This window comes from Pseudonaja textilis, chromosome Z (genome assembly GCF_049901715.1).
Source record: "Pseudonaja textilis isolate UNSWEBS1 chromosome Z, rPseTex1.2, whole genome shotgun sequence".
Lineage (NCBI taxonomy): Eukaryota > Metazoa > Chordata > Lepidosauria > Squamata > Elapidae > Pseudonaja > Pseudonaja textilis.
This window is the reverse complement of record NC_142008.1, coordinates 84,157,019-84,183,704: the sequence shown is the minus strand read 5'-3', so window position 1 is coordinate 84,183,704 and position 26,686 is coordinate 84,157,019. Positions and strand designations below refer to the sequence as shown.

Here is a 26,686-nt window from a genome sequence, read left to right as displayed (position 1 = left end):
AAAGATGTTAACTAGCATAGCCAGATTCAATATGCTATGACAGAAATAAACAACTGCTTCAAAAAGGATGAATCCAAATATACTGTATATCATATTTAGTTGATATTGAGGTACTTATTTTTATGGTCTACGATAAAACTAATAGATTATAGATCTAAACCAAGGGTGTATTTCCTCATGAAAAGGAATCTGGATTGGGCATTTGGTAAATGTGTGGTATGGTGCAGCTAAAAAGAGAGTCAGATCTAGTTAATACTTGGATGGGGATCACTGTGCAATTCTAGGGTGGTAGCTAGATTGAAAAACTGGAAATACAGTTTGGCATGAAGGCAAAGACATTCTACTTTCACTGATATTTAAATAGCAGTAGGAAATGGCTATGTAGGCCCTTAGAAACAGGGCATGGGAACTTTTTCCTTTATATATTGGACACTTCTCTATAATCCCAGTATTTTGGTAGAAAGTATGTGCCTTGAGTTTTCAAATCCCCAAAATTAATGGGTTTTGCTGCATATACCTAACAATTTATTATAGCAGCCAAGACCAATTTGTTTCCAACAATATTGCAGATTAAAAATCCACCATTCATGATTCTCACTGAGCTATATAGAGGCATACTGTTCAGCTGCAATTAGTACATTTGCTAGATACAAATAATTTTACAATGAATTCATATGAGAGATAAGGCAATTTCAACAATTTTACTTAAGTATTTACAAAACAAAGTCCAGAACAGTCATATTTTTAGTAAACAGCTGATCAAAAAGTCATTCATTAGCTTTAATTAAAATAAAATACATTGATTAGCTTTGATTAAAATAAAGTTTCATAGAATTTGAGAAGAAACATTTTTGGCATAAATGAACATTTATCAACTTTTTTTTGAAAAAAATCAATTACATATAACACAGGGGCAAAGCTCTTACTTTATGTCTGCTATTGTTTCATACAATAATGAAGTAGGTGTATATGTATGAGAGAGACAGACAAAATATGCCAATAGAATCTTAATAAATATGCAAACTGACACATCAAAGATTTTGAGATACCTGTCCTATGACTTAATATTTTCTAGCTGCCATTTAAATTCTTGATTTACTAATTAAAATGGTGGAAGGTCCAAATTTGGTTTAAAAGGGAGACAATGAATTTTTTTTTTTTGCATTTTAAAAACACTAGGAATTGCCAACTTAATATTGAAGCATGTTGGAAAAAATCATATATATTTACTTCAGATATCCATTTTATACAGTAAGTTTGACAATGGAGACTGAAATACAGTCATTTCAGAATCTCGCCTGAAGGAGATTAGATTAGTGCTGTCATACACACTCTATTAATCCTCAATGTCAACATGTTTATGTTCTACAGTACTTTTGTTTTAATGAGATAGTTATGAAGGCAAACACAAATGTTTATAGTATAATCTTCAAGATTTCACATGCTTTACACATATATGAGGCATCAATCCAAAGCTAAAATACATCAATCCTAATATGTTTTCCTTTTTTCGAACTTTTCTATAATTACAAATGTACAATCTAACTACAGACTGTTGTAATCTATACCAGAAGCTATATTACTGCTGAAATCTGTGAACATCTAAATTAAATGCTAATATGTGAACTGGGAGAATGACAGGATTAAAATCCTATGGGCAGAGGATTGATTTGCACCCAATACTAATTATGATTTGCACCTTAGCATTCATTGCAACCTGTAAACATGCCTCAGACATCACACAATTGCCCATTAAAATGGTCAATATGTTAGATAATACTGTATCAATGTGTTTTTATATACTGAATTTCTCAATAGCACAATTCTACCCTGTTTCTCCCAACAATATGGCCTCCCCCAATAGGAAGTCCCAGCATGTTTTATAGGCATGAAATGAAATTAAGCCCCTTCCCCCAAATTAAGACCTATATTAAAACATGCGAAATGGGGGAGAATGGGGGGGGGGGGGCTTGCCATTAGGAAGTGCTTTTGTTGCACACCCAGATATGGTGCTGCCTGCGTTGACCCCGATACGAAGTGCCCCACCAACGCCGAGGTCAACATCCAAGCCGTTGCTGCCTGCCTGCCCAAAGATGCAAGGGAGGGGAATTAAGTCACCCCCGAAAAGACAGCCTAGCCATTTTTTCGGGGCTCAAAAAAAAAAAAAGATGCAGCCTTATTATATGAGAAACACGGTAGCTCTATTATTGTGAATGCAATGTCTACCTGATTTCATAGTTAGCTGAACATAATGACATCAGTCTTAAGAAAGTTATGGCATCAAATCAAAGATTCATCAGTGGTATAGTCCTATAAATATGTTTCTCATCTCCACATTTCTAAGACTCCAGTGGGTCCATTTTTATACAGATTCAGTGACAGAATATACAATAACTAACTCCATAAATGAATGCACAGAAGAAATAGTAACATATTTAATTTGTTTTTACATTTTCACTACTTGTACAGTCAAAACAATCTTAATACATAATTCACAGTCTGAAAAATCTGTGGCCCCTATTGGTCCACATTACACTTATTAAGCCCCAAATAAATATGATGTAAAAACAGATACAGAATTCATTTTCTAAGTTCATTAACAGAGCTAAAATCATGTAACTTAAATGGTTACAAATAATGAACTTCATTACTGTAGCTGGGGGGAAAAAATGGCTATTCTGCAAAGAAATCGAAGGGGGAGCAAGAAACATTGCTTCTGCCAGTGAAAACTATAATGCAACACAAATGGCAGCATAAGAAAAAGAGAGCAAGAAAGTTCATTTCTAAAATGCTACAATATCACAAACACATCCCTCTCACCACTGTTCCCCTCCCCCCCTCACATACACTAATACAGATCGTTTAAGGCAGAAGAGAGGCATTCTGTGGATCTTGGTGCTGGATGGTTCTTCACACACTCATGGTTTCAGTGGTAGAGAAGAGGTACTTTTTTTCCTGAAACGAGGTCTAAGACTCCTAGGCGGTGCCTGCCAAAAGTATAACAAAAAAATGATTATTCCAAGCATACAATTTGAACAAAACAACTTAATGTAAGTATTTAGCAAATATGAATAATCAACTCTTAAAAAGCAACCTTGATTTTCAGAAAAATAGGCTGAGCAAAAGTTACTCTTGGTACAAACACAATCCACTGCTCTGATACAAATGCAAAGCACCCAATAGGACTGTAAGATCTATAAATCATTCTAGCCAACTTATTATTCTAACCAATATGGACACTGGAAGTTGCAGTCCTGTGTGGTTGGAAAAAGCTGATTAAAGATATTGCATTTAACATAATGTTACATTGTTTGCATTTACTGTGTATTTGTTGGTATTATTTTTATCCTGCCTTTTCTCCAGGAGTTCTCCAGAATAGCAACCCTTTATTCCCACACAGCAAACTCAAAAATAGTTTTAGTTGGGGGTAGGTGACTGGCCCAAAGTTTACTCCATTTGTTCCCGTGGCCGATTTGAACCTGTATCTCCCTAAGGTTATGTTAGTGCCTTATCTACTATTCCACAATATTCCCATTGCAGTGCCAATTTAGATTTTCAGTGATAGCTTGAAACACACACATGAAACACATAGCAACACACAGTTCAAACTTAATAGATTGGCAGTTTATAGCTACACAATGAAACATTAAATAGTTCAGCATGCTTTACTACCAAACTGGACTTTTCCTCTGACCAAATGTTCTTTACAATCTAAATCAACATTCTTACATCGGCTCTGCTGGAGGACACAGTCAACCGTAAGCCACATAATGAATATGCCTGTTGCTATGGTTCTGGTACAGTCAAAACTGGAACATATCTTTTTAGATCTCCAAAAGTCCACTACAGAATCTGTTCTCTCCATAACTACATTTTTCTGGAACTCAGAAGCCTGTTATGTTTCACTCAATATGTCAGATTGATTACCGCCTCATCAAAGAGAAAAATATTAGCCATTGCTGCTTTCTAATGTTTAACATCATATTTTATTCTAACACTGTAGTCTGCAGTTTAAGGTATTTAAAAAGATATGGTTGTCAGAGTTAAAAATATGGCATGTAAGAAAATAAGCTGACAAGTGCAGTACTTTCATAACATCTGAATAGTATTGCTCATTTTTATTTTAAATAGTATTAATAATTGATGTGATTCAATGGTCTAGATTAAATATTAAATTGAAACAGCATTTTCTGGCTTATAATGATGGTTTTCTAATCATACAGGTTTCATAAATAATACACCTATTTTCTAAACCTTTCCCTACTTTAACTATGAGGTCATGCTACTTTCGTAACAAAGAAAGACATTCTAGCTGAGGAAAGAATTATCTGCCACTATCCAAAACAAAGAAACAAACCACAGAAGTCCTACAAAAAGAATATGTTATTACGAGTAAGTGCGGCTTTAAAGCCTATTTCCAATATGGAAGTACCTCAATGATTGGGTCCTTTGGGGGAAAACTTTTAGGCTTGGATGTGCTATCCAATGAGGCATTCCCTTCATCCTCTGACAATACAATGTCATTTGGTTTAGAGTTTGCTTCAAGTGGCTTTTCATTCTTTGCCTCACCATCTAGTTGAACCACTAATTTAATATCTAAATAACGAAGAGAAACAGGACATGGAAGGTCACAGAAGGTGGTCACCAAACTGACTTTCAGCAAGCCATTGTCCAGGCCATGCTTTCTCCAGAGATAATATGGAGCAAATTACATAATGTGATTTATCAATCATTTAAGCTGTCTTCTGTTTAGTAGTTAGTTGGTTTAGTTATTAAAAGGCTTTAGCTTTTGTAAGTTTTGCATTTAACTCCAACTCACATAATCTCTAGGAAAAATGGTTTACTCATTGAATGGCAGGAGTCCCCAACTTTTTTTGCCACTTGTTGCCACAAATGTTGGCACACTTGAAAATCTGATAAAATATCATGAGAATAACTGCTACAATAAGCATGGCCAATCACAAAAGATCCATTTAATAGAAAGCAAGTTGATGGAGAATGTTCCCTCCTACCCTTTGTAGCCCTCCAGGCAGAGGTGGTATTCATCAGGTTCTGACCAGATCTGGACAACCGGTAGCGGAAATTTTGAGTAGTTCAGAGAACTGGCAAATACCACCTCTGACTGGAGATTTTAAAAGTATCCTTCCCCTGCCACGGCCACAGAACCTGTGGTTAAAAAAAATTGAATCCCACCACTGCCCAAGCTATCTTTTTTTTTCCTGGAGAAGTCTGCATGTTTAAAAACAAGAAGTGGGCTGCAGCACTGAACCATTTCCAGACAAGTTGTAGCCGCATGTTGGTTCCTCTTTCCTCCCTTATTGAACCCCTACTACTCTGCCTCAACTAGGTTTGTTGAAGCCACAAGGCTGGAGAAAACCTGCAAGCCAGAGGGGCCAATCCTCTTCCCTCATTATTTGTATACTTCCCCAGGAACACGCTAGAACACATAATATCATCTCTACTGATTAAAGCAATTATTTTGTTTTCCTTGCAACATAAATATGTTATGAACATGATAAAGCAAACTTATAAAGAATTATGAACCACTTACAAAGCATTATAAAGAACATTGCTGTCTATAGTTATACAAAGCCAGGCCCAATAAAATCTCATACATTTTGTTATTTAGTTAAGTTACAATACATCTAGACCAGGGGTGTCAAACTGACGTCGTCACAGAGGCGTCATGTGAGGTATTGGGACTTTCCCCCTTTGCTAAACTGGGCATGGGTGTGGCCAGGCATGATGCATCTGCAGACCAGGAGTTTGACAGCCCTGATCTAGACAAATTTGGCACATTTCAATTAGTCAATAGTACATATTAGATTTTGTCAATGTTTGAATGCATGCCTTACAGAAACAACATTGTAGATATCCTGATTGGAAGAAAAACTAAATATGTGTATTTACAGTCATTCTACTGCTAATCAAACTAGAAAACAAAGATTATTTATACCACGTGCAATAATTGCATATATGTATGCATACTATATATTATAAGTAAAGAGTAAGCATTTCTTAGTTGTATAATGCATTCTTACGCATTCCTGTTTGGAAATTACTCGTACAATCAATAGCACTTACATCAGTCCCAAAATAGGTATATGGAGAAGGAAAGAAAAACAATAAAAATAATGAACAAGAAAGCATTTGCTAGCATATGTAGCCTTATTCCTTTTGAGCAATTGAGATTTTTGAGCAACACATTAATGTTTCAATAGCATTAAAATATTTAAACATTATTCAGTTTATTAATTTAGATATAGAAAATATATAGTATGATATTATCCTAAATAACTTTATATAATTTAAAATAACATAAAATGCCAAAGACTTATGAAGCAAATATTCAATGCAAGAATTATAAGAGCACAAAAAATGTCACTTAAAAATAATTCTAAATTGTAAAACCACCATAAGTATTCGGTTGATATTAAATACAAACAGACACATAGCTGAATTTGTCCTTATCAGACAACACAGGCAGATGCTGAAATGTTCCTAATTAACACTTTTTTCCCTTTTCAGTTGATTACAGAGGACAAGTTATCTTTAAAACAGGGATGAGGAATCTGTGGCCCCTCCAAATGTTATTGGAAATATCCAGCAACCTAAAGTAGAATTAATGACTTGTGGTGAGAACTAGTAAGAACTAGTATCAACATTTAGAAGGCTGCAAATCCCCAATTTCTACCTCTAACTCTCCACAGCTCATTGTTGACTCTCAATCCCCCCTATATTATAGGACTTGTTGTTTCCATAGGGGATTAAGGATTAAGATTTACAACCCACCGCACTCCTTACAGAATCTGACCACCCCAAATCAAGCTGAATTTCTCCCAGCTGAGGTTAAAGAGGAAGTAGAAGGCCTCTGGCATTCTGATCATTAAAATCCCCTCCCCGATTGCATGTCCCTTACTATACTGGACTAAAATGATACATTCTCCCTATTTTACTAATAACAAATATGGAGCACAAGGCTTGCATTCAAAGGAAAACAAAGGCATGGCACACACTTGAAACAAAGTCATTCAAAGAAGCAAACCAAACAGAAAAAGAGATGTAAGCAACTGGAATTTGAACCCCATGCAAAGCAGACTACTCCACGAAAAGACCTAGCATAACCATTTTATAATAGGCATCATATCAGTTGAATTATATAACAATTTATATTTATTATAAAAATAGAATAAGTGTATTATTTTGCAATTATACATGTGTTATATGTTACATATGTACCGGTACACACCCATACACAGACACAAACAGAAGCAAGATTTCATTTGTTAGAATTGGTACAGTTCCCCACACTACAAGTTGGCATTGACCTCTGGCTCGTGTTTTTCTCCAATGTGGAGAAGGGGATAAGAGGGAGATAGCCATATTGGTATATGATGAAGTACCAATATCAATGCCAATATTTTATGACCAGAGAGTTTCATCTTTTCCCTCACTGAGTTATTCTTCTAATCTTGAATGTCAGCTAAAAAAACACTGCTGCTTAACAACTGGACATTCAGTTTTGTCCAGCAATTAAATTCTTCCTTCATCAGACTTTCCAGGAACCAATGGCATTCAGATCTGTTTATCTCATTTCCACCATATTCAATTTGGGCCTGACATTATTCCCCCTATTATTTTCAACTGGAAAAGATAAAAAAGGAGTTAATTGATTAAAATGGTAGCTCCCTGGAAATAAGAAAAGAGGCTTTTAAGAAAGGGATTCATGCAATTTTTGGTTCCACTGACTGTCCTAATTTAGCCTGTTAGTTAGTCAAGATTTCCCCATTCCTGTCCAAAATCATATTTTCTTAATATGAGTTCTTTGATATGCTGTTTCAGCAATGGCAGCATCTGGCTAAGTTTGTTTGAGCCAATAATTTACTTCTTGGTTTTGGCAAAATTTCACTCATAGCAAACAATGAATTCAAATTTATGGCTGCCACATTCATTTAATGACCACCATACAAAAATGTAAAATCAGGTTGATCATGTGATGGACCCATTTTACGAGCATTGCAAGTTGCGACTGTAATAGGCAGGCTTCCTTATGATCATAACTCAAGGACTATTAGTATCAAGAGACAACCTAGCAAGTGAGCTTGATTTAGGATTTCTTTGAAAAACATGCTTTTGGAGATTACATTTATTAACTAAAGTTACCCTTTTTAATTCAGTGAGAATCACATCAAAGCAAATCCTACATTTCAATTTTAAATGTCTAAATACCTAATGTTATTAGTCAAAACATGTGTGCAAAAAGAGCATTTCTCAACCAGCATTGCAGACTGGTAGTGTAGCTCACAGGTAGCTATCTAAACCACACCAGCAACCATTTAAGACTGAATTGTTAATATTAGGATACAATATTATAAATATTATGATTCAGATATAAATATAAGCTGCAAGAATTAATGTTTATTAAAGACATACAGATTGCATAAAAATAATTCATACTCACCTTGCACAATATGACAAACTGAACAACATGTATATTCTGAAAAAAGAGCCACATATTTTTTTAAATTTTTTTTTCATTTGTGGAGTACTTGGTGCTTTCTGAACTTTGTTTACCTGCAGACATTTCATTCTCCAATGCTTATACCATCAATGCAAGCGAGTATGGATTTTTCTCCCTATTTATATACAGTAATTTGCTCTGCTAATTTTGGTGGGATTATAGTTTTGTTTATTAGGGTATTGTCTTCTGCTTGATGTTTGTGTGATGTTGATTCCTATTTATCCAGATATTGGCTACTGCAGAGATATATTCTGGTCTCTCCACCACCACCTTTAAAAAAAACTTTTTATTGTCTCTTGGTTTTTAAATACATATGTGGGAATGACCTTGAAAGGGCAATGAGATACCATTAGTTAACAGACAATTTATCATGCAACAAAAATGTAGATGGGCAAGAAGTTCAGAAGAGTTCCCTAGTTTTGGGGACTGTAAAATTGATAGAAGTGCTTTTAGACTTGCAGGAGTCTGTTAATGTAACTTTGTATTTCCTATGAGGTCTCCCTAGTAAGGCTGATATCAATCTTGTAAGTCTCATAATATTTTTCAAAGACATTTTTTGGAATGGCCTCTGATCCCCAAGAAATTTCACCATCCACCAAGCACCATGAGCAGCATTGTTGCAACATCAGCGATTTTCAAAATGTCATTATATAATTAACTCGATAGCTGGGGTAGTATTTACTTCCAGCTGCAACAGCACATGTGGAATGGTGTACTTTCCCACTGAATGCACCTAAGTAAATTTACTAAAGGAAGCAGTGGCAAATGAGCAATACCATTAATTATGAGGAATGTTCTAGTGCTGGACAACTACTAGGATTTCATGCACAAATTCAAAGGACACTTTGGGGATTCCATATAACACATCATTGCTAGTTGAGAGATCCAAAAGCTGAAGTGGGGAGACAGAAAGAAATGAATAGAATAGAATAGAATAGAATAGTTGAAGGGTCCTTGGAGGTCTTCTAGTCCACCCCCCTGCTTAGGTAGGAAACACTATGCCATTTCAGAAAAAGGGTTGTCCAATCTCTTCTTAAAAACTCCAGTTTTGGAGTATTCACAACTTCTGGAAACAAGTTGTTCTACTAATTAATTCTTCTAACGGTCATGAAATTTCTTCTTAATTCTAGGTTGCTTTTCTCCTTGATTAGTCTCTATCCATTGCTCTTGTCCTGCCCTCAGGTTGTTTGGAGAATAGCTTGACTCCCTCTTCTTTATGGCAACCCCTGAGTTTTTGGAACACTACTATCATGTCACCGTAGTCCTTCTTTTCATTAAACTAGACATACCAATTCCTCCAAACATTCTTTATATGTTTTAGCCTCCAGTCTCCTAATCATCTTTGTTGCTCTTCTCTGCACTTTTTCTAGAATGTCAACCTTTTTTTTCCATCATGACAACCAAAACTGGATCCAGTATTCCAAATATGGCCTTACCAAGACATTATAAAGTGGTATTAACAGTTCACGTGACCTTGATTCTATCCCTTAATGCAGCCTAGAACTGTGTTGGCTTTTTGGGAAGCTGCTGGCTCATATTTAAGTGGTTGTCCACTAGGCCTCTGAGATCCCTCTCACAGTTATTACTATTGAACCAGATACCACCTACACTGTACCTGTGCATTTTTCTTGCCTAAATATAGAACCTTTTTTCACCATTGAATTTAATTTTGATAGATAGGCCCAATATTTGAATCTGTCAAGATCTTTCTGTATCTTAGGCCTATCTTCTGGAATGTTGGATGTTCCTGCTAGTTTGGTCTTGTCTGCAAATTTGATGAGTTCCCCATTTATCCCCTCATCCAAATAATTGATGGAGATGTTGAAGAATACTGGGCCTAGAACAGAAGCTTGGGGTACCCCACTGCATCCATGTAGATGCAGTTCCATTGAGTACTATAAATTGAGTGCAGTTGGTCAGCCAGTTACGAATCCATCTGTGGTGATGCTGTCTAACCCACATTTTTGTATCAAATAGTAGGTTGTGGTCTACTTTATCAAATGCCTTACTGAAGTCCACGTAAATTATATCCATAGCATTCCTCTGTTCCACTAATTTTGTCACTTTGTCAAAGAATGCAATAAGATTTTTCTGGCGTGATCTGTTTTTGACAAATGCATCTTGGTTTTTGGTTATGACGTTGTTTGCATCTAGGTGTTTGCTGATTCGTTGCTTGATTATCTTTTCCAGAATGTTTCCTGGTATTGAGGTCAAGCTGATAGGTCTGTAGTTTTCTAGATCTATTTTTTTCCTATTTTGAACATGGGAACTACATCAGCTCTTTTCCAGTCCTCTGATACTTCCCTGGTGCTCCAGGATCTTTGAAAGATATAGTTCAGTGGTTCTGAGATCATGACTGCCAGTTACTTCAGAACCTTAGGATGTAATCCATCTGGTCCTGATGATTTGAACTCATCTAAGGCAGACAGGTGATCACTTATCATTTTCTTCTATTTTAACTTGTGTTCCTAATCTGTTTTTATGGTGCTGTTCTTGATAGGTTGGACTGTTTTTTTCTGTTTGTGTAAAGACAGAGGCAAAAAATGAGTTAAGTAGTTCTGCTTTCTCCCTGTTGCTTGTCACCTTCTTGCCACTTTCTCTCACTATTGAATCAATCGTTTCCTTGACTTTTTTGGTTTTTTACATGTTGAAAGCAGCTTTTTTTGTATTTCTGATTTTTGTTGCAAGCTTTAATTCATTATGAGCCTTAGCTTTCCCCACCTCATCTTTGCAAGCTCGGGCTATTTGCTGATATTCTGCCTTAGTTATGTACCCCTCTTACCGCTTTTTATACTTACATATAATAGAAGTCTATATTTCAGACTTTAAATTACTTGTTGGAGAGTTATTGCAGAATGACTTGACACCTACTGACCACTTCATGAAAGGATTGCTGAAGAGCTGAGAGATGAGTTGGTGAGGCAAGGCACCCCAAATAACCTGAAAGAACTGTAATAATGTTTTGTAATAATAGATGCTTGACTGGAAGAGTTAAAACAGAATAGCAATAGAAAAGGGTGGGGGGAACCTACAACCTATCTTCTCCTATCCCCAGAGGTGGGATTCAAAGTTTTTAACAACCGATTCTGTGGGCGTGGCTTAGGTAGTGGGTGTGGCTTGGTGGTCTTGTGACTGTGTGGACATGGCTTGGTGGTCATGTTATTGCTGGGCGCGGCCAACTCAATATCACTCTCATCGAGGCACACATCTCCTTGCCTGGCCTCTCATGGCTGTGGAGATGCTACAACAGTCGTAAGTGTGAAAAATGGTCATAAGTCACTTGTTTCAGTGCCATTGTAACTTTAAATGGTTACAGAAGCAAAGTACCAGCAAAGGAGGGGGAAAAAACTCCAGAAATGTTCCTGAGACAGGAAGTCTAGTCCTGCCAAGAATGTAATCAGAGTTAACGGAGAGGCAGTTTCTGTAAGCAACACCAGAATATTTCCTTCTTGCCTTCCTTACATGATTAGGCCAGTAATTTCTTCTAACAACGGTTCTCCAAACTGCTTAGAATGTTAACAACCAGTTCTAGCGAATAGGTGCAAACTGGTAGAATCCCACCCCTGCCTATCCGCCTCTTCTGAATATATCCCTGGATTCCAACAGAAGAGAAACCATGCAAATCAGAACAACCCAAAGATCAGAAAGGACCCAATTTGCACACTAAACTTCGCTACACACACACACACACACACACCACACACACACCACACACACCACACACACACACACACACACACAGAGGAATTCTGAAACAAAGCTCTCAACCTCAAGGAAAGCTCAGACAGCCAACCATAGACAAGCATACCTAATTACTCCTGTCATTGTTACTCTAGATTCCGGGCAGAAGGTGGAATTCTCTGCTCTTGTAGATTTGGGGACATTACTGGTTACATAGATAGAAAAACCATACAGAAACTAAAGTTTTCTACTTGGGCTCTAGAAATTCCAATGATAGTCACTGATGAAAAAAAGAACAGAGCTGAATTTACAGCACATGCCTCCTTTGCAATTGACAATCAAAGATGACAGAGAGTTCAGAACTTGCTTCCTTGCAAGTGCCCATTATCTTAGGAATAGAGTGGTTTCAACTATGATTCAAATGTAAGTTGGGCACAAGAGAAACTCTCATTCCCCTTCCCTAAATGCCAGCAGTATTGCTTATGCAGTGCAAGCTTATTCCCTACCTCCCAACAACCAAATGCAGAACAAGGGAGAGTTGGAACTTTCAAAAAAATATTTAGACTTTGCACTGTGCTTGGAGAAGAAAAGGCAGGTATATTATAAATCCTAACAGCCCTTGAGAATGTAATTGCATTATTAATTTAAAGCCAGGAGCCCAAATCCCAGCAAAGAGACAAACAAATACTCTATGTCTATGTGCAAGTTAGCCATCTTCAAGGAATATTTGCATGTCAACATCAAAAAAAGTTTGTCCATCCTTCCATCTCACCAGCATTGTCACCAACTTTTTTTTTAACCAAGGACATAACATGGAGAGGCAGCAGCTATACTGGAGGAAAAGGAGAGAGCCCTTCCTGCCTTCTGCTCATGACTATAAAGACCTGAGAAAAGTGACAAATAAAGACCTTTATCCATTCCAGTGTATTTTAGATATAATAGACCAAGTGCAAAAGGCGCTCATCTTTTACAAAACTAAAATTTAGAAGTGTTACAGCCTAATCAGAATGAAAGAGGAACATGACTATTTGTACATCACTCAATACAAGATATGTTAGGTTTGAATATACAGTGATGCCTGTCAACCAAGTTAACCATGAATGAAATATTTTCAGATCATTTAGAAAAATACATTGTGATATACTGTATATAAGCAACATCTTGGTTTATTCTGAAGATCCTTTCTTCAATGTCAATCATGTCAGAAATATATTACAAAAACTATAAGAAAAAGATTTGCCAAGTTAAAAAAAATTATGCATCTGATCTACCTCAATAAGACTATTCAGAATACATAATTTTAAATAAAGGGATACAGATGGATCCAGCAAAAACATAGAAACATCCGTAGTGTGAAAAATGTGCAACATTTTTTGGTCTTTGCTAACTTCTACCAAAAATTCACTCCTAATTTTGCTTGATCACATAGAATTGCTATTTCAGTTGTTAAGAAAGCATCAACATTCTCTTGGTTAACTCCAGAACAAATAGCATTTTAAGAATTAAAAATACTGGTTGCTTTTCAGACCCTTCTCTGCCATTCCAGCCCCTCTGTGGTATAGGCAGATGCTACAGATCTGGTGTTGGAAGCAATCCTGCTCTGAGTGGAAAAAGGAGTGACACATATATTGCCATTGTACTTTTTAACCAAAGCGCTCCTATTAGCAGAAAATAACCATGATATTTTTTTAATAAGGGCTTGCTGGTGGTAAAAATTCCCTTTCAGCAATGCAGACACTTGCTGGAAGGAGTTGCCCCTACAAATTTCCACAGATCCTACATGAATTTGGTCACACCTTGGCAAATTAGGCACATTTTTTTCCTCCACTTTGATTTTTACATCCTCTACATTACAGGCTCCCTAAACAAATTTCTAAACACTCTTTCAAATAAGCTGGAACATAATGTGCCACAGTCACCCACCCCACCAATAATGCCCCAGACATACAACTTTTAGTCACACAATAAATCAGGCCAACTTGAAACAGGAAGAAATATTGTTGATTTATTAGGGACTGGGATTAGTGCATAGCAATACTGGATGCTTATGCCAAGGTCCCAATGAATGACCTTCAGGAACCAACAATTGTGTGCCTTTCATAGTAATAGGAGGGCAGCTGTTGCACATTGGATATCTATATATTCCTCTTCCCCTAGGGGGAGTAGCATTACAGCTTTCCATAACAACAGGACATTGTGTGGGGGTGGGGGAGTATGTTTAAAACCAACATAGAGATCTCAGTGAGTTTTGGTGCAGACGTTAAGGATTCTGCTTCCTCTTGTCATATCTGTCTGTCAGTAAAATCAATTCCTGGTAAATGAGTTGAATTATCGCAGAAACTAGTGACCCTGGGATTATTTCTCTTAGATTTTATCACCAATCTTCCCCCAATGCAAAGATATATAAGCATATTGGTAGTAGCGGATTTATTTACCAAAGTCTTATGCCTTGAAAAAGGTCTCCTAATGTCTCAGTAACCAGTTCGGCTCTTTTGGGACCACACATTTGAAATTACATGGTGGAAGATTTGGTCAATCAGGTAATTTCAGGCAAAGGAAGTCAGTTCACTTCCAAATTTTGGAAGGACTTCTTGTACTTATTAAATATTTTTTTAAAATTGAAGGATCCTTGATGCTCTCCAAACTTGATTATTTTCTTGCAGACATTTCACTATCCAAACTAGATAACATCACCAGTGCTAGTTCATTTCTTTTCCTTGTCTCATCCGGCCACTAATAGAGAATCTGAAAAGGCTAATCAACTATGACAATATTTAAGATGTAATATTTCATATCGACAAGGCAACTGAACTGATCTTATATTTTTTTCTTATAACAATGCAGCACACTCCTCTACTGGTATGACTTTGTTCCAAGCAAATTTCAGATTCAGACTCTCAGGTCTTGCCAACCATCAGGCACAAAAGCACCATCCATAGTGTTTCACATTTTCTGCACAAGAGGCAAGCTGCCTAAAGAACAAGAACAACTTGAACTAGTAAAGGGCACGTACAAATAAGCAGCAGATGCATATAGACAAAAGAAGGCTAGAACTGCAGAAGGATTTGTCATGGCTTTCAACTTTTTTTTTCTTCCAAAAGGCCTTCCAAGAAAATGGATCAAAAAAAATTTTTTGGCTCCTTCCCAGTAATAAAACAAAATCTGCAACTGCCAGCATCAGTGAAAATTTACCCTGTATCATCGATCTTTATTGGTAAAAGAGGCTGAATTCTACGTTCACAGGTAGCATTCCCCTCTTATGCTGGTAAATGTGGAGGAAGACAATTCTAGACACATAGGAAAGTGGATAGGATACCTCTGGACTCAGAGCTGCTGCAAATAGTAGCAAAGAGTAGAAAGGCTTTTGCCCAAACACATAATGTGCTCCAATTGCACTAATTCCTATATCAGGAGACACTGCTCATTGTCACTCAGGTCTTAGTCACCTCCTGACTGCATTAGTGTATAAAGTAGATAGATGCATTTTACATGATGTTGTCCTTGAAGAGCATTTGGAAGTTTCAGCTTGTCTAGAATGCAGTGGCACTTGTAGTAATGGATGCTTCATGATGTATTTACACAATATCTCTGCTTACAGCTGCAATTCAAATGTCAGTTGTTCTGTTTAAAACCATATGGCATGTGGTCAGTCTTGTGTAGGCAAAATGGACCTGCTTCAGGTCCCATTGGTGAAGCTGTGTCAAGCGCTGGACTTAGGTAGCATCTGTTCTTTCTCATGGTGCCTGTCTTGTGGAATCTCAGCCTGCACCCTAAATACAGACAGCTCCTAACTTGCTGCCCTTCTAGAAGACTGTGAAGATCTGATTGCTAGTTTTTGTCTCTGTCTGCCACCTAGAAGTCCTTTAATAGGACAGCACTATAAATTTGCTTAATAAATCAATTAAAAAACATACATAACACTCTATTTTCTTCTGTTCATTAATTTATGCTTTTTACATTTTACATTCCATCTTTAAATTTGAACCCATATTAGCTTTTGTTGGATCATAATTACCTTTATATAGTGTATAGGAAAAATATTCTTGTCTAGAAATTTTATGAAAGAAAATACAAATTGGCTTTGTTTAGTAAATAATAAGTTACTTGAGTCTGTCTACAGCTAAGAGCCTGTGAAGTGATCTCTTCTAGCCTGAACTTTCAGAAAGAAAAGAGAACTGAATTGAGAGAGAAAATGACAGCCTCGGGAGTATCCAATACATGACAAGTTATATAAAATATATAAAGTATATTTTGTCTTTTACACAAGGAAGAGAGAAAAAAGTGCAGAAATTTCCTACGTTAAATATTTTGCAACTATTTCCTTAACAAACAATAGGTTGAAGGGTAAGGAAAGCTAGTCCATGCAAAGTTGAATTCCAGCAGCATTAACACATAATGTGACATTTTCATGCAGTTGTGTTTAATTTAAGTAACATCTCTGCTCCATTTTTTTCCAAAGAAAGAAGAATTCAATGTTATTACCATATTATCTGGGAAGGGTGGATTGGAATTATGCGAAAGACGCTACGTGGTGCTGAAGCAGCAGCAGCAGCAGCATAGCAGTGGCTCTAAAGTAGCCACAGGTTCCCCAAATTTAATTCTGCAGGAGCAATTGGCCCCAGCATTGTGTTAAGTTAATCTTTTTAAGGTACCTTGGTTCAAAAATTGCTGCCTTGTGACTCACAATTTTGCCTAACTGAAGGCTTTAGAAAATCATTCTAAAAACATCCCTTTAAAGTATATTTGAAATTGGAACTATATGGGCTTTGGGGAGGTACAAAATTCACTGTTGTTGTTGTCATCTTGTGTTCATTTTTAATAATTGATGATAGGAGGAAATGTTACCATTTAAGTCTGCAGGCAACTCCTACTAACCTGAATGTCCAATACTGTCTGATGCAATTTTGGATGTTTTCGGCTGACTCTGCTTGCTACTTGCTCGTGCAGAAACTGATGGGGCATGAGAAGGTGGAATTGCAGTGCTGCTGGTCTCTCCTCTAATTGTGGTTAGGTCTTGCATGCTAAAACTCCGGAGCCTCTCTGACAGTGCTCCTTGACCCTGTGAAAATCAACAGTGACCATAGTAACAGTGACACATTGATTCAGAATAATAGGTATTCATGCAATTTAAAAAAATAAAGCTCATATTGAAAATCCATTACTCTGAGTGACAAATTGGACAGACTTCATCTCTCCTTCAATAAAATGGTTTATTTTTTTAATTGTCATGTTTTAATGCATATTAGTATGTATGCACATTTTATTAATCTTCACGCTCGCATAAAATTATTTCTAAAATCCCTTTTGAGAGACAAATTGTATTGTAAAATTTTGAGAAAGGTATATATGTGAAAAAAAATACTCCCAGAAGAATGATTTTCTTGACAGAGAAAAAGCATTCTCTCCCAATGTTTCAACTCCCCTGTTCTGCAGCAACCAGCACTCTATTTTTTGAGCAATAATAGCATTTCTGGGATTCATCTTTCCTTGCTAGCATTCTCGAGGACTTTATAAGCAGGCTGCATCTTTACTCCCTTCTGATATAGTATGACCCATAAACTAGTTGAGGAAGAATTTACAAAGCTCATTAGATCATGGATTCATTTTGTTCAGAACCTTATACATCACATTGATTGATGATTTCAAACAGGAAACTTTCTCAACCCCTCTGAAATTACTGGGGACTGATGTAGAAATAGCATGCTCGACTACTGAAGTATTGCTTTTTCACACTTAAATGGATGTAGAATTATGGCTGTATTTAATATAGTGGGTTAATCTTTGTTTCAGTTTGTCTTAATGCACACTAGAATGTCCATTTCCAAACCAATATTCTTAATTATGCCTCTGTAAATTTTAAGAAATATTTTTCTACATAAGATTGAAGCGTTAAATATTTAATATTGTTATTCCTCCTTGAACTGATTTAAAAGTGTTTATCTTAAATTCAGTTTTACTCTTGAGGTTCCCAGTATTTGCTTTCCTTCAAGCATCCACTCACTTGGTTACTACTATTATTCTTCCCCCATAATTTTTTTTTGATCTAGTTGTAGATTTTAACTACAGGAACATATTATCTACAGCTGGCATTTCTCAAGTCTAGTTGTGTCATAAATACATGGTTTTATTTCCATATAAAGACCACTATTTTTCTCTAGTGGTCATGATCTGTAAATATGTATTACAGGTATGTCTTTCAGCAATAATTTAACATCTCTTGCCATAGCATGGAGATGTAGAAACAATGGTTCTTTTATATATAAATGATTCTAGATAATTTATGCTGTTTTAGACACCAGTTTTCATTAAAATTCAATGTTAATTATATATTTTTTAAAATAGGAACATTATGAAATCAACTGGATTTAAATTAATCATTATTAATTTTGAATTCATTTCAGTGAGCCTTCCCTAAATATAAATAAATCTAAATCATCATTCTTCTTAAATAAGAAATCATATTGACTCCATTTAGTTAATTTCTTTTTCAACTCATACTTTAGAAAAGTCAGTATAATACAAATGTATTTTCAGATTGCAAAACTGATATCATCTTTGCAAGGTAGTCCAAGCAGGAAGCACACCAAGAAGGACTGTTGTATTGTAAGGTTATATTAACTGAATACAAAAGTGGAGTTCTCCTCTTCCTTTAGAGCCCCCAGAAACTAGAGCTCCTTCTGAGATGTTTGCTATGCCTCCATTCTTTCTGTGGACTAAGCTGTCCTAGCTGTGACTCTTCTCCTTATCTCCTAAGGTCTTTCTCATATACTGTTATAATGTGAGAGAGACTGAAAGTTCTCCCTATATTAGTTTCAAGCAATTTAATAGCATGAAAAAAGATGAAAATTAAAATAAATTCCATAGTCCCATCTTCTGATCCCATAGCGCTGAGGCATAGGTTTAGGGAAATCTGCTTCTCCTTCTCTTTCTTCTTGATACGGAGGAAGACAGTCTCCCAAGAATTCTTGAATTAAATTTTATTTAAAAGTGGGAGGGGGAGAGAGAAACATGCAAAAATTCCTTTTTAGCAAAGGAGTTAAAAATACAGAGCTATTCAAAGCATTGGCAGAATTTGAAAACAACCTATAATAAAATAGCATCTATAAAAGAAAATTCTACAGATTTTTTTTGCTGAAAATAGAAAAAAAAATGAACTTGGGATTCATGGGTTTAATGATAAGACAGGGTAGGAGATGGTAAGAAATGACCAATAATGTAAAATTAGAGAAAGAAAATTAAAATATATAAAATAAAATATATAAAAATATCATAACCTTCCAAACAGATAGGAAGCAGCAGGTGAAGCTAGGCAGAATCACATCTGATACCTGTACAATTAGCACAGGAGCCCCCCCTCCCCAAAGCTGTGTGCTTTCTCCACTTCTCTTCTCCCTATATACCAATGACTGCATCTCAAACGATCCATCTGTTAAAATACTGAAGTTTACAGATGACACAACAGTGATTGGTGTCATTCGAGACGATGAATCCGCATGCAGACAGGAGGTTATACAACTTGCCTCGTGGTGTAACCGGAACAATCTGGAACTGAACACACTCAAAACCGTAGAAATGGTGGTAGATTTTAGAAGAAACCCTCCCATACTACCACCTCTTACAATAGTAGACAACACAGTATCAACAGTAGAGACCTTCAAATTTATAGGTTCTATTATATCATATGACCTAAAATGGACACCTAACATCAAAAATGTCATCAAAAAAGCAAAACAAAGAATGTTCTTTCTGCACCAACTCAGAAAGGTCAAACTGCCTAAGGAGCTTCTGATACAGTTCTACAGGGGAATTATTGAGTCTATCATCTGCACCTCTGTAACTGTCTGGTTTGGTTCTGCAACCAGACACAGACTTCAGAGGATAATTAGGACTGCAGAAAAAACAATTACTATCAACCTGCCTTCCATTGAGGACTGTATACTGCATGAGTCAAAAAGAGGGCTGTGAAAATGTTTACAAACCCCTCACATACTGGACATAAACTATTTCAACTCCTTCCCTCAAAATGATGCTATAGAGCACTTCTTAGCCTCCATTCCCAATCTCTGCTTTAGTTTTCAAAACAACAAACTATTTTGCTCTAGAGAAAGAGAGGAATTTAAGTAATCTGATTTTGCAGGTAGGCCAAAGCATGCTACTATCTATTTTACAGTCTAGATTCATTGTCTGTAATGTTGATCGAAACAAATGTGGTTGCCATCAATGGAGCTGACAGACTCATTCATCCATGCATCTCTTTTAAAAGATTGTATGATTAGCTAAATACCGCTCTATCTGCTAGGACGCCCACGCTAAGAACTGATCCTTAACACAACATACAGTGTGTCCTTCGACTTATGACTATAATGTAACTTTCCCATTATAGTTGTACGTCATTACGATTATAAAGCGCGTCACCAATATGACTAATTTGATTTTATGACTTTTTTTTTGCAGTGGTTGTTAAGACATTGCTGCTGTCATAAAGTAACCACTGTGGTCATAAAGCAACCATTGTTCACTATATGGCATTTTTGCTGAAAACTGGAAGACACTGCAAACAGCCATCAAGGCAGCCAGCTGTTGAGCATTCAACATGTGGTCAAGTGATTGGAAGGCATTGGAACTTCAGAACCAGATCATAAGTTTCTTGGGGGTGGGGGGAATCCTTGATAACTTCAAATCCAATCAATCAATCAATCAAATCCTATCAAATCCTGTACTTGTCAACAGTGGTGTCCTCCAAGGCAGTGTTCTAGGACCAACTCTCTTCATACTCTATATTAATGACCTCTGTGATTATATTAAGAGCAATTGTGTTCTTTTCGTTGATGATGTAAAGCTATTCAACACCACTGACAATGCTGCTACCCTTCAAAAAGACCTCGACTATGTATCAGAATGGTCAAACAAATGGCAACTTCAAATCTCAACAAATAAATGTTCTGTCTTACATATTGGCAAAAAAAATCAGAAAATAAAATACAAGCTGAATAGACCTTGTTGATGATCCAAACTCTTTCAAGGACTTTGGAATACTCATCTCAAATGATCTAAATGCTAGAGCCCACTGTAACTACATAGCCAAAAAGGTACTAAGAGTTGTTAACCTAATCCTGTGTAGCTTTTTCTCCGGTAATATCACTCTACTAACTAGAGCATATAAAACATTTGCTAGACCAATACTTGAATACAGCTCATCAGTCTGGAACCCGCATTACATATCTGATATTAATACAATTGGGAAAGTCCAGAAATATTTTATGAGAAGAGTCCTTCACTCCTCTACTTGTAGCAGAATACCTTATGCCACCAGACTTGAAGTTTTAGACCTAGACAACCTAGACAACCTAGAAATACGCTGCCTTCAGTTCGATCTAAGTATAGTACATAAAATTATATATTGCAATGTCCTACCTATCAATGTCCTACCTACCTTCAGCTTCAACCAAAATAATACAAGAGCACAAAATAGATACAATCTAAGGATAAACCCCATCAAGCTTGATTGCAGGAAATACGACTTCAGCAACAGAGTGGTCAATGCCTGGAATACTCTACCTGACTCTGTGGTTTCTTCCCCCGACCCCAAAATCTTCAACATTAAACTGTCTACTATTGACCTCACCCCTTTCCTAAGAGGTGTGTAGGGGGAGTGCATAAGCGCACCAAAACGTGCCTACTGTCCCTGTCCTATTCTTTTTTTCTTATTCGTATCCATTTCATGTATTTATAACCATGTTTATACTCATGCCTGTTATCTAATAATTGTTTGACAAAATAAATAAATAGTTGCTAAGCAACCAGTTATAAGTCAGGGAATACCGGAATGTAGAACATGCGATTAGTTTAGCATATATGGATATGTCAGTGTGAAATATTTATTCATCAATTGTAATTTCTATGCTGCTGTAGTCCAAAATATTTCTGTTGACAATATCCCTTTTTTTTAGATTCACTTCTCCCATTGCCCTATAATCACTGATCCCTTGAGATAATTATCTGAACAAAATATCTGTCATTCTATCTTAAAACCATACTTCTGTAGTAGGCTTCTCAGAGCTATTCAGTCAGTTTTGTCAAATCGACATTTCTACAGACAACAATGTAATTTCTCATAGATGCATACCACAGCAGAGTCCACTTTCTCTGAGGGATTTTCTCATCAACAGTTTCTTAGGAATACCATTGGAAGAAGAGTTTGATCTCTACCCACTTGTGTTAACAATGCTTCAATGCCCCTCTCTAAAGTTCTATGATTAACATGAACAGCTTTTCAAAGTCTAGAGCTTGTAAGACAATACTACAACTAAGAGCTGCTTTCAGCTGCTAAAACTCACCCTGGCAGTTCTCAGTTCACACTTGCACATTTCTTTCTTTACTAAATCTGACCAAAAAAGCTATTTTTGGGGTTGTACTTGGAATAACTTCAGAAGGTAATTGGCTGGTGCGAAGAACAATTGCACATATTTTTTTATTAGTTGAAAGGTAAGTCTTGATGACATATTCTCATTGCCCATCTAGTACCTGAGGTAGGCTAAATTATTCAGACCAATTGGATAGGGATTCCAGCCTTCCTGATGCATTGAAATACCACCTCAGTTATTACAAATGCTGCTCCCAGGTGGTCATATTTTTTCTTTAGCCTACCTGACAGGAAACTCCCCTCCAGTGCTGCTCCTAACATCCGTAACTCCTCATTTCTTCTCTTTATGTAATGTTTTTTTTTATGACAGCATGTAGCTTCCATACCAATCCACCCAGTTAATTTCCCTTTTCGACTAGCTTTTCAGCCCTTGTCTAATGGGTACACAAATCTAAATGACCATTTGGTGTCAAGCAAATATAGAAAAACCCTAATTAAATAATTGTTACGTTGAATAGCCATCCATTGTTTCATGATTTTTTTTAAAAAATCAATAGCTAATGGTAAGGACAAGATAAATATATATATATATATATAGTTCATGGAGTAACAAAGCAGTTTGCTTGCTAATTAAAGGAGAAATTTATTTTCTTATTTATTTGACTGATCCCAGGTGAATGATACTGGATGCAAATAGAGTTTCAGTTAAGTAAACCACAACCACAGCCCTTTGAATGATGTCTTTAAAATTATACAAATAACAATATATACCTATGGACCAATAGTGTTTATTAAGAATGTAAGCACTGAGCTTTGGTGAAAAGTCTTACGAATGACTTATTTTGCCCTACAGATAGTACTTGATTTATGACCACAACTGAGTTCTGAATTTAATCATAAGTTGAAACAGCATATGATTAGGCTCAGTTTTTAGCTGTTTTTATATCAATCATTAAGCAAATCGTGTGGCCAAATCCAGCTAATCCAATGGGTGTTTCTTGACAGAAAATGGCAAGGAAGCCACAAAACACAATTCTGTAATTCTTAAATGCTACATCTCATCATAAATGTGAGGCACTTACCAAGCACCTGAAATACAATGTGGTAGTGATGTAGCAGTTATAATTTTGAGGATGGACCTAAACCACCTTTTTGAGTCTGTTGTATCTTTAATCATTAAGCAACTAGTCCTAAATTGAGGATTACTTAACTGTTACTTAACTGTTTCCCATCATGGCAACTGCTGATATAATGCATTCCAGCCCCTCAATAGGTTACCAATAGAGGGATAACCATGGCCTGCTAAATATTTCAACCTCAAAATTATCCTTTGCTCTTGTTTATTTTTACATCTTGAAACAAAGATGTATCTTTTGCAGCCTGTGTTTCTTATTCACTATCAAATCTGTATCAATTAACTATGGAACAAAATACATGCAAATGCACAAAAACATGGATGGAATTAGTAAATGCTATCATCACTGTGATTTTTAATAAGATGCAAAATGATGCCAGATGTTACATGAAACTCTTAGAAGCCTATGTTTATCTGGGTCTCATCATGGTTGAATGCACTTGGACTTGCTTTTCAGCAACATGCATAAGATTGTCATTAAGTTGTTAAATATTACTGGAAAAATATTACTTAAATGAAAAATGTTTGTATTTAAACCATACACCAAACTGTTAGTATTCTGTTAGAAATAACTTTAAAGAAAATGTATTTTTCTTTGGTATATATAACCAGAAGTATCACATGAAATCAACTTAGTCTTTTTCTACAAGTATTTCATTAAATAAACACTTGAAGTATCTCAAAAAGTTTTTATATGATCATTACTATATTTATATTTCTTGATACATTTTGGATGTATTTTGTGTTCATTTTTATAAATTTTTCATTAATGTTTCCTTTTTAGACAATAAAAAGATGGCTCTATCAAAAGATTTTTAAAACCTCTTTAAAGTGAGCATATTTTAGAAGCTGTATTTTTTATATTTTTGTTCAAAATAGTAATATGAAGGATACTTATAAAACACCAACAATATGTAAAATCTAAAATCTAAAAAAGATTAACTGTATTCATGGATTAAGCTTTATTGTTTGATCTTTGAATTCATAATACATGGTTTATAGGTTAGTGAAAATTCACAGCATGGATATGGTCCCACAAACCTCTTCGAAATTCTTCAAGACTGTATCACCAACGTTTAGAGCTGAATAGTAAGTAAATTTTGGTGATGTGATTCCGTCCCCCCCTTTTAGAACTAATATAGAAATAAGTGCTTTTAGCTTCTTCTATACGTAATGCACATATTTTGCATTGAGCACTTCCCCAAAACATTAAAACGCTCCCCCAACTGTGTTGAACAATGCAAATATGTTTGTTGCCTTGGGTGATATCATCATATCATATCACTGCTTGAAATTCTCAAGAACTATGGCTTTAACAATGAAAGGGTCACCCACATTAGTTTAATACATTGTTCAAATCTAAACAGTTATTATTTCTTCAGAAAACCATGGTTAAATAAATTATAGCTGAGTGCAATGTGAAAACCAGATCAGAAATAAAAAATCGACTTACGTTTGTAAATTTTTGATCACAGTCTTTACATAGAAGAGTCTTTAGAGATGTAGCTAAAATATTGTTTCATGTTTTTTTTTCCAGTAGGAATTGGTCACTAAGTTAAATGGGCTGTGTAGCACAAGGCAAAAAACATGTTTTAGAATGAATGCATAAATTTTTACAATTTCATAAACCAGATGTAAATTTTCTTGGGAGTGCACAGCAGTTGTAGAAAGGGAATGATTCCCGGGAAAGAAAATATAATCTCTTTAAAAATTGCAGAGATTCTGCATTTGTACCTGCATGTGCTTCAGAGCATCTTAGCTGAAGCTCTGCACAAGCCCTGTGTGTTAATAGCTATGGAAGTGAAATCCTGTAGCCGCTGTATGACTAAATAATCCTGCCATAACTCCTATATTACATGGCATCCTTGCAATTTTTGTTATTACTGATAAAGTCATAGTTTTAAGCTAAATGCATGACAACATCTATGTTCCACAATTTACTACTGATAGTGCTTGTTTTAGTAAAAAAAGATATGGCAATCATGCTGGTCTTGCTTGATAATATGTAGATTAGTTTAAAAGTTAATAGAAACCTTCACAAGGTTACCTGCCCGTCTTTCAGATCCAAATGCATGAGAAAATGAAGAAGCTGGGTGATCTAGCAGGTAAAAAAAAATCCCACTGTGGCAACATATAAAACAAACATTGATTGTTCTACAAGAATGAAGTCACAGGTGAACCTTGCTGCTGAAAAGCTGAATACACCATATACTGCACCACTTATTCAAGGTCTTGCTATTGTCATTGCAGATTGCTATGTGTACCTGTTGTGTATTGACCTCCATTCTAGGATTCTTTTGTAGAATAATTAGGAGCTAATTTCTCTATATGAAGAGAAATAATGTATTGCAGATTCCACCACTTCTTCTAAAGGGCACTCAAACACTAAACAGTATACCGTTTAGATGTGAAATACTTATCTTCATAACAATAAGAAAGCAAAAAGAGCTTAAACAACATTCTAAAGGATAACTTAGTTTTATATTTCATATCGATCTTTTTTATTCTCTAATTCCAATTAATACTTTTTTTATAACTTTATATATTTATACAATTAACTTATTAGGCAATTAAACCTCTTCTGCCTTTGAAAACATAGTCTAGCAAATATATTCCTTTTGTCCAATGTTTAATTATCAGGTTCATCATCATTTAATTGTTACAAGTTATTAAATCAATGCAATAAATCAATTGAAATAAAAATAATAATACCGCTGTACTTGATTTCTTGATTTTTCCTTGATTTATGACCATTCGTTCAACAACTGACTGAGTGGCTTTGGGCGCATGGAGCTTTAGGATCCAAGATTTTCTCATCCTTAGTTCAGAAGGCATTTTATTGCCCTATTCACACCCACTTCACGTTAGGGGTTCTCCTGGATTCATGTCTGAGCATGACTAGGACTATTTTAGCACAGCTCCTGTTTGTGCTTCAGTGGTGACATTTCCTGGAGCACGACTCCCCATGCTCAGTCACTCAAGCCCT

At 35.9% G+C, this 26,686-nt stretch overlaps 1 protein-coding gene across 1 annotated transcript in view; it reads right to left on the bottom strand.

Annotated features, from left to right (window-relative positions):
• Positions 1-926: 926 nt before the first annotated feature.
• REEP1 (receptor accessory protein 1) overlaps positions 927-26,686 on the bottom strand; it is a 53,326-nt gene continuing 27,566 nt past the window's right edge. Inside the window, 6 exon segments of the mRNA XM_026717346.2 lie at positions 927-2,939; positions 2,942-2,987; positions 4,433-4,584; positions 8,462-8,497; positions 17,078-17,261; positions 25,748-25,798. Of these exon segments, the coding sequence (XP_026573131.2) occupies positions 2,911-2,939; positions 2,942-2,987; positions 4,433-4,584; positions 8,462-8,497; positions 17,078-17,261; positions 25,748-25,798 (498 nt within the window). The 3' untranslated portion in view covers positions 927-2,910.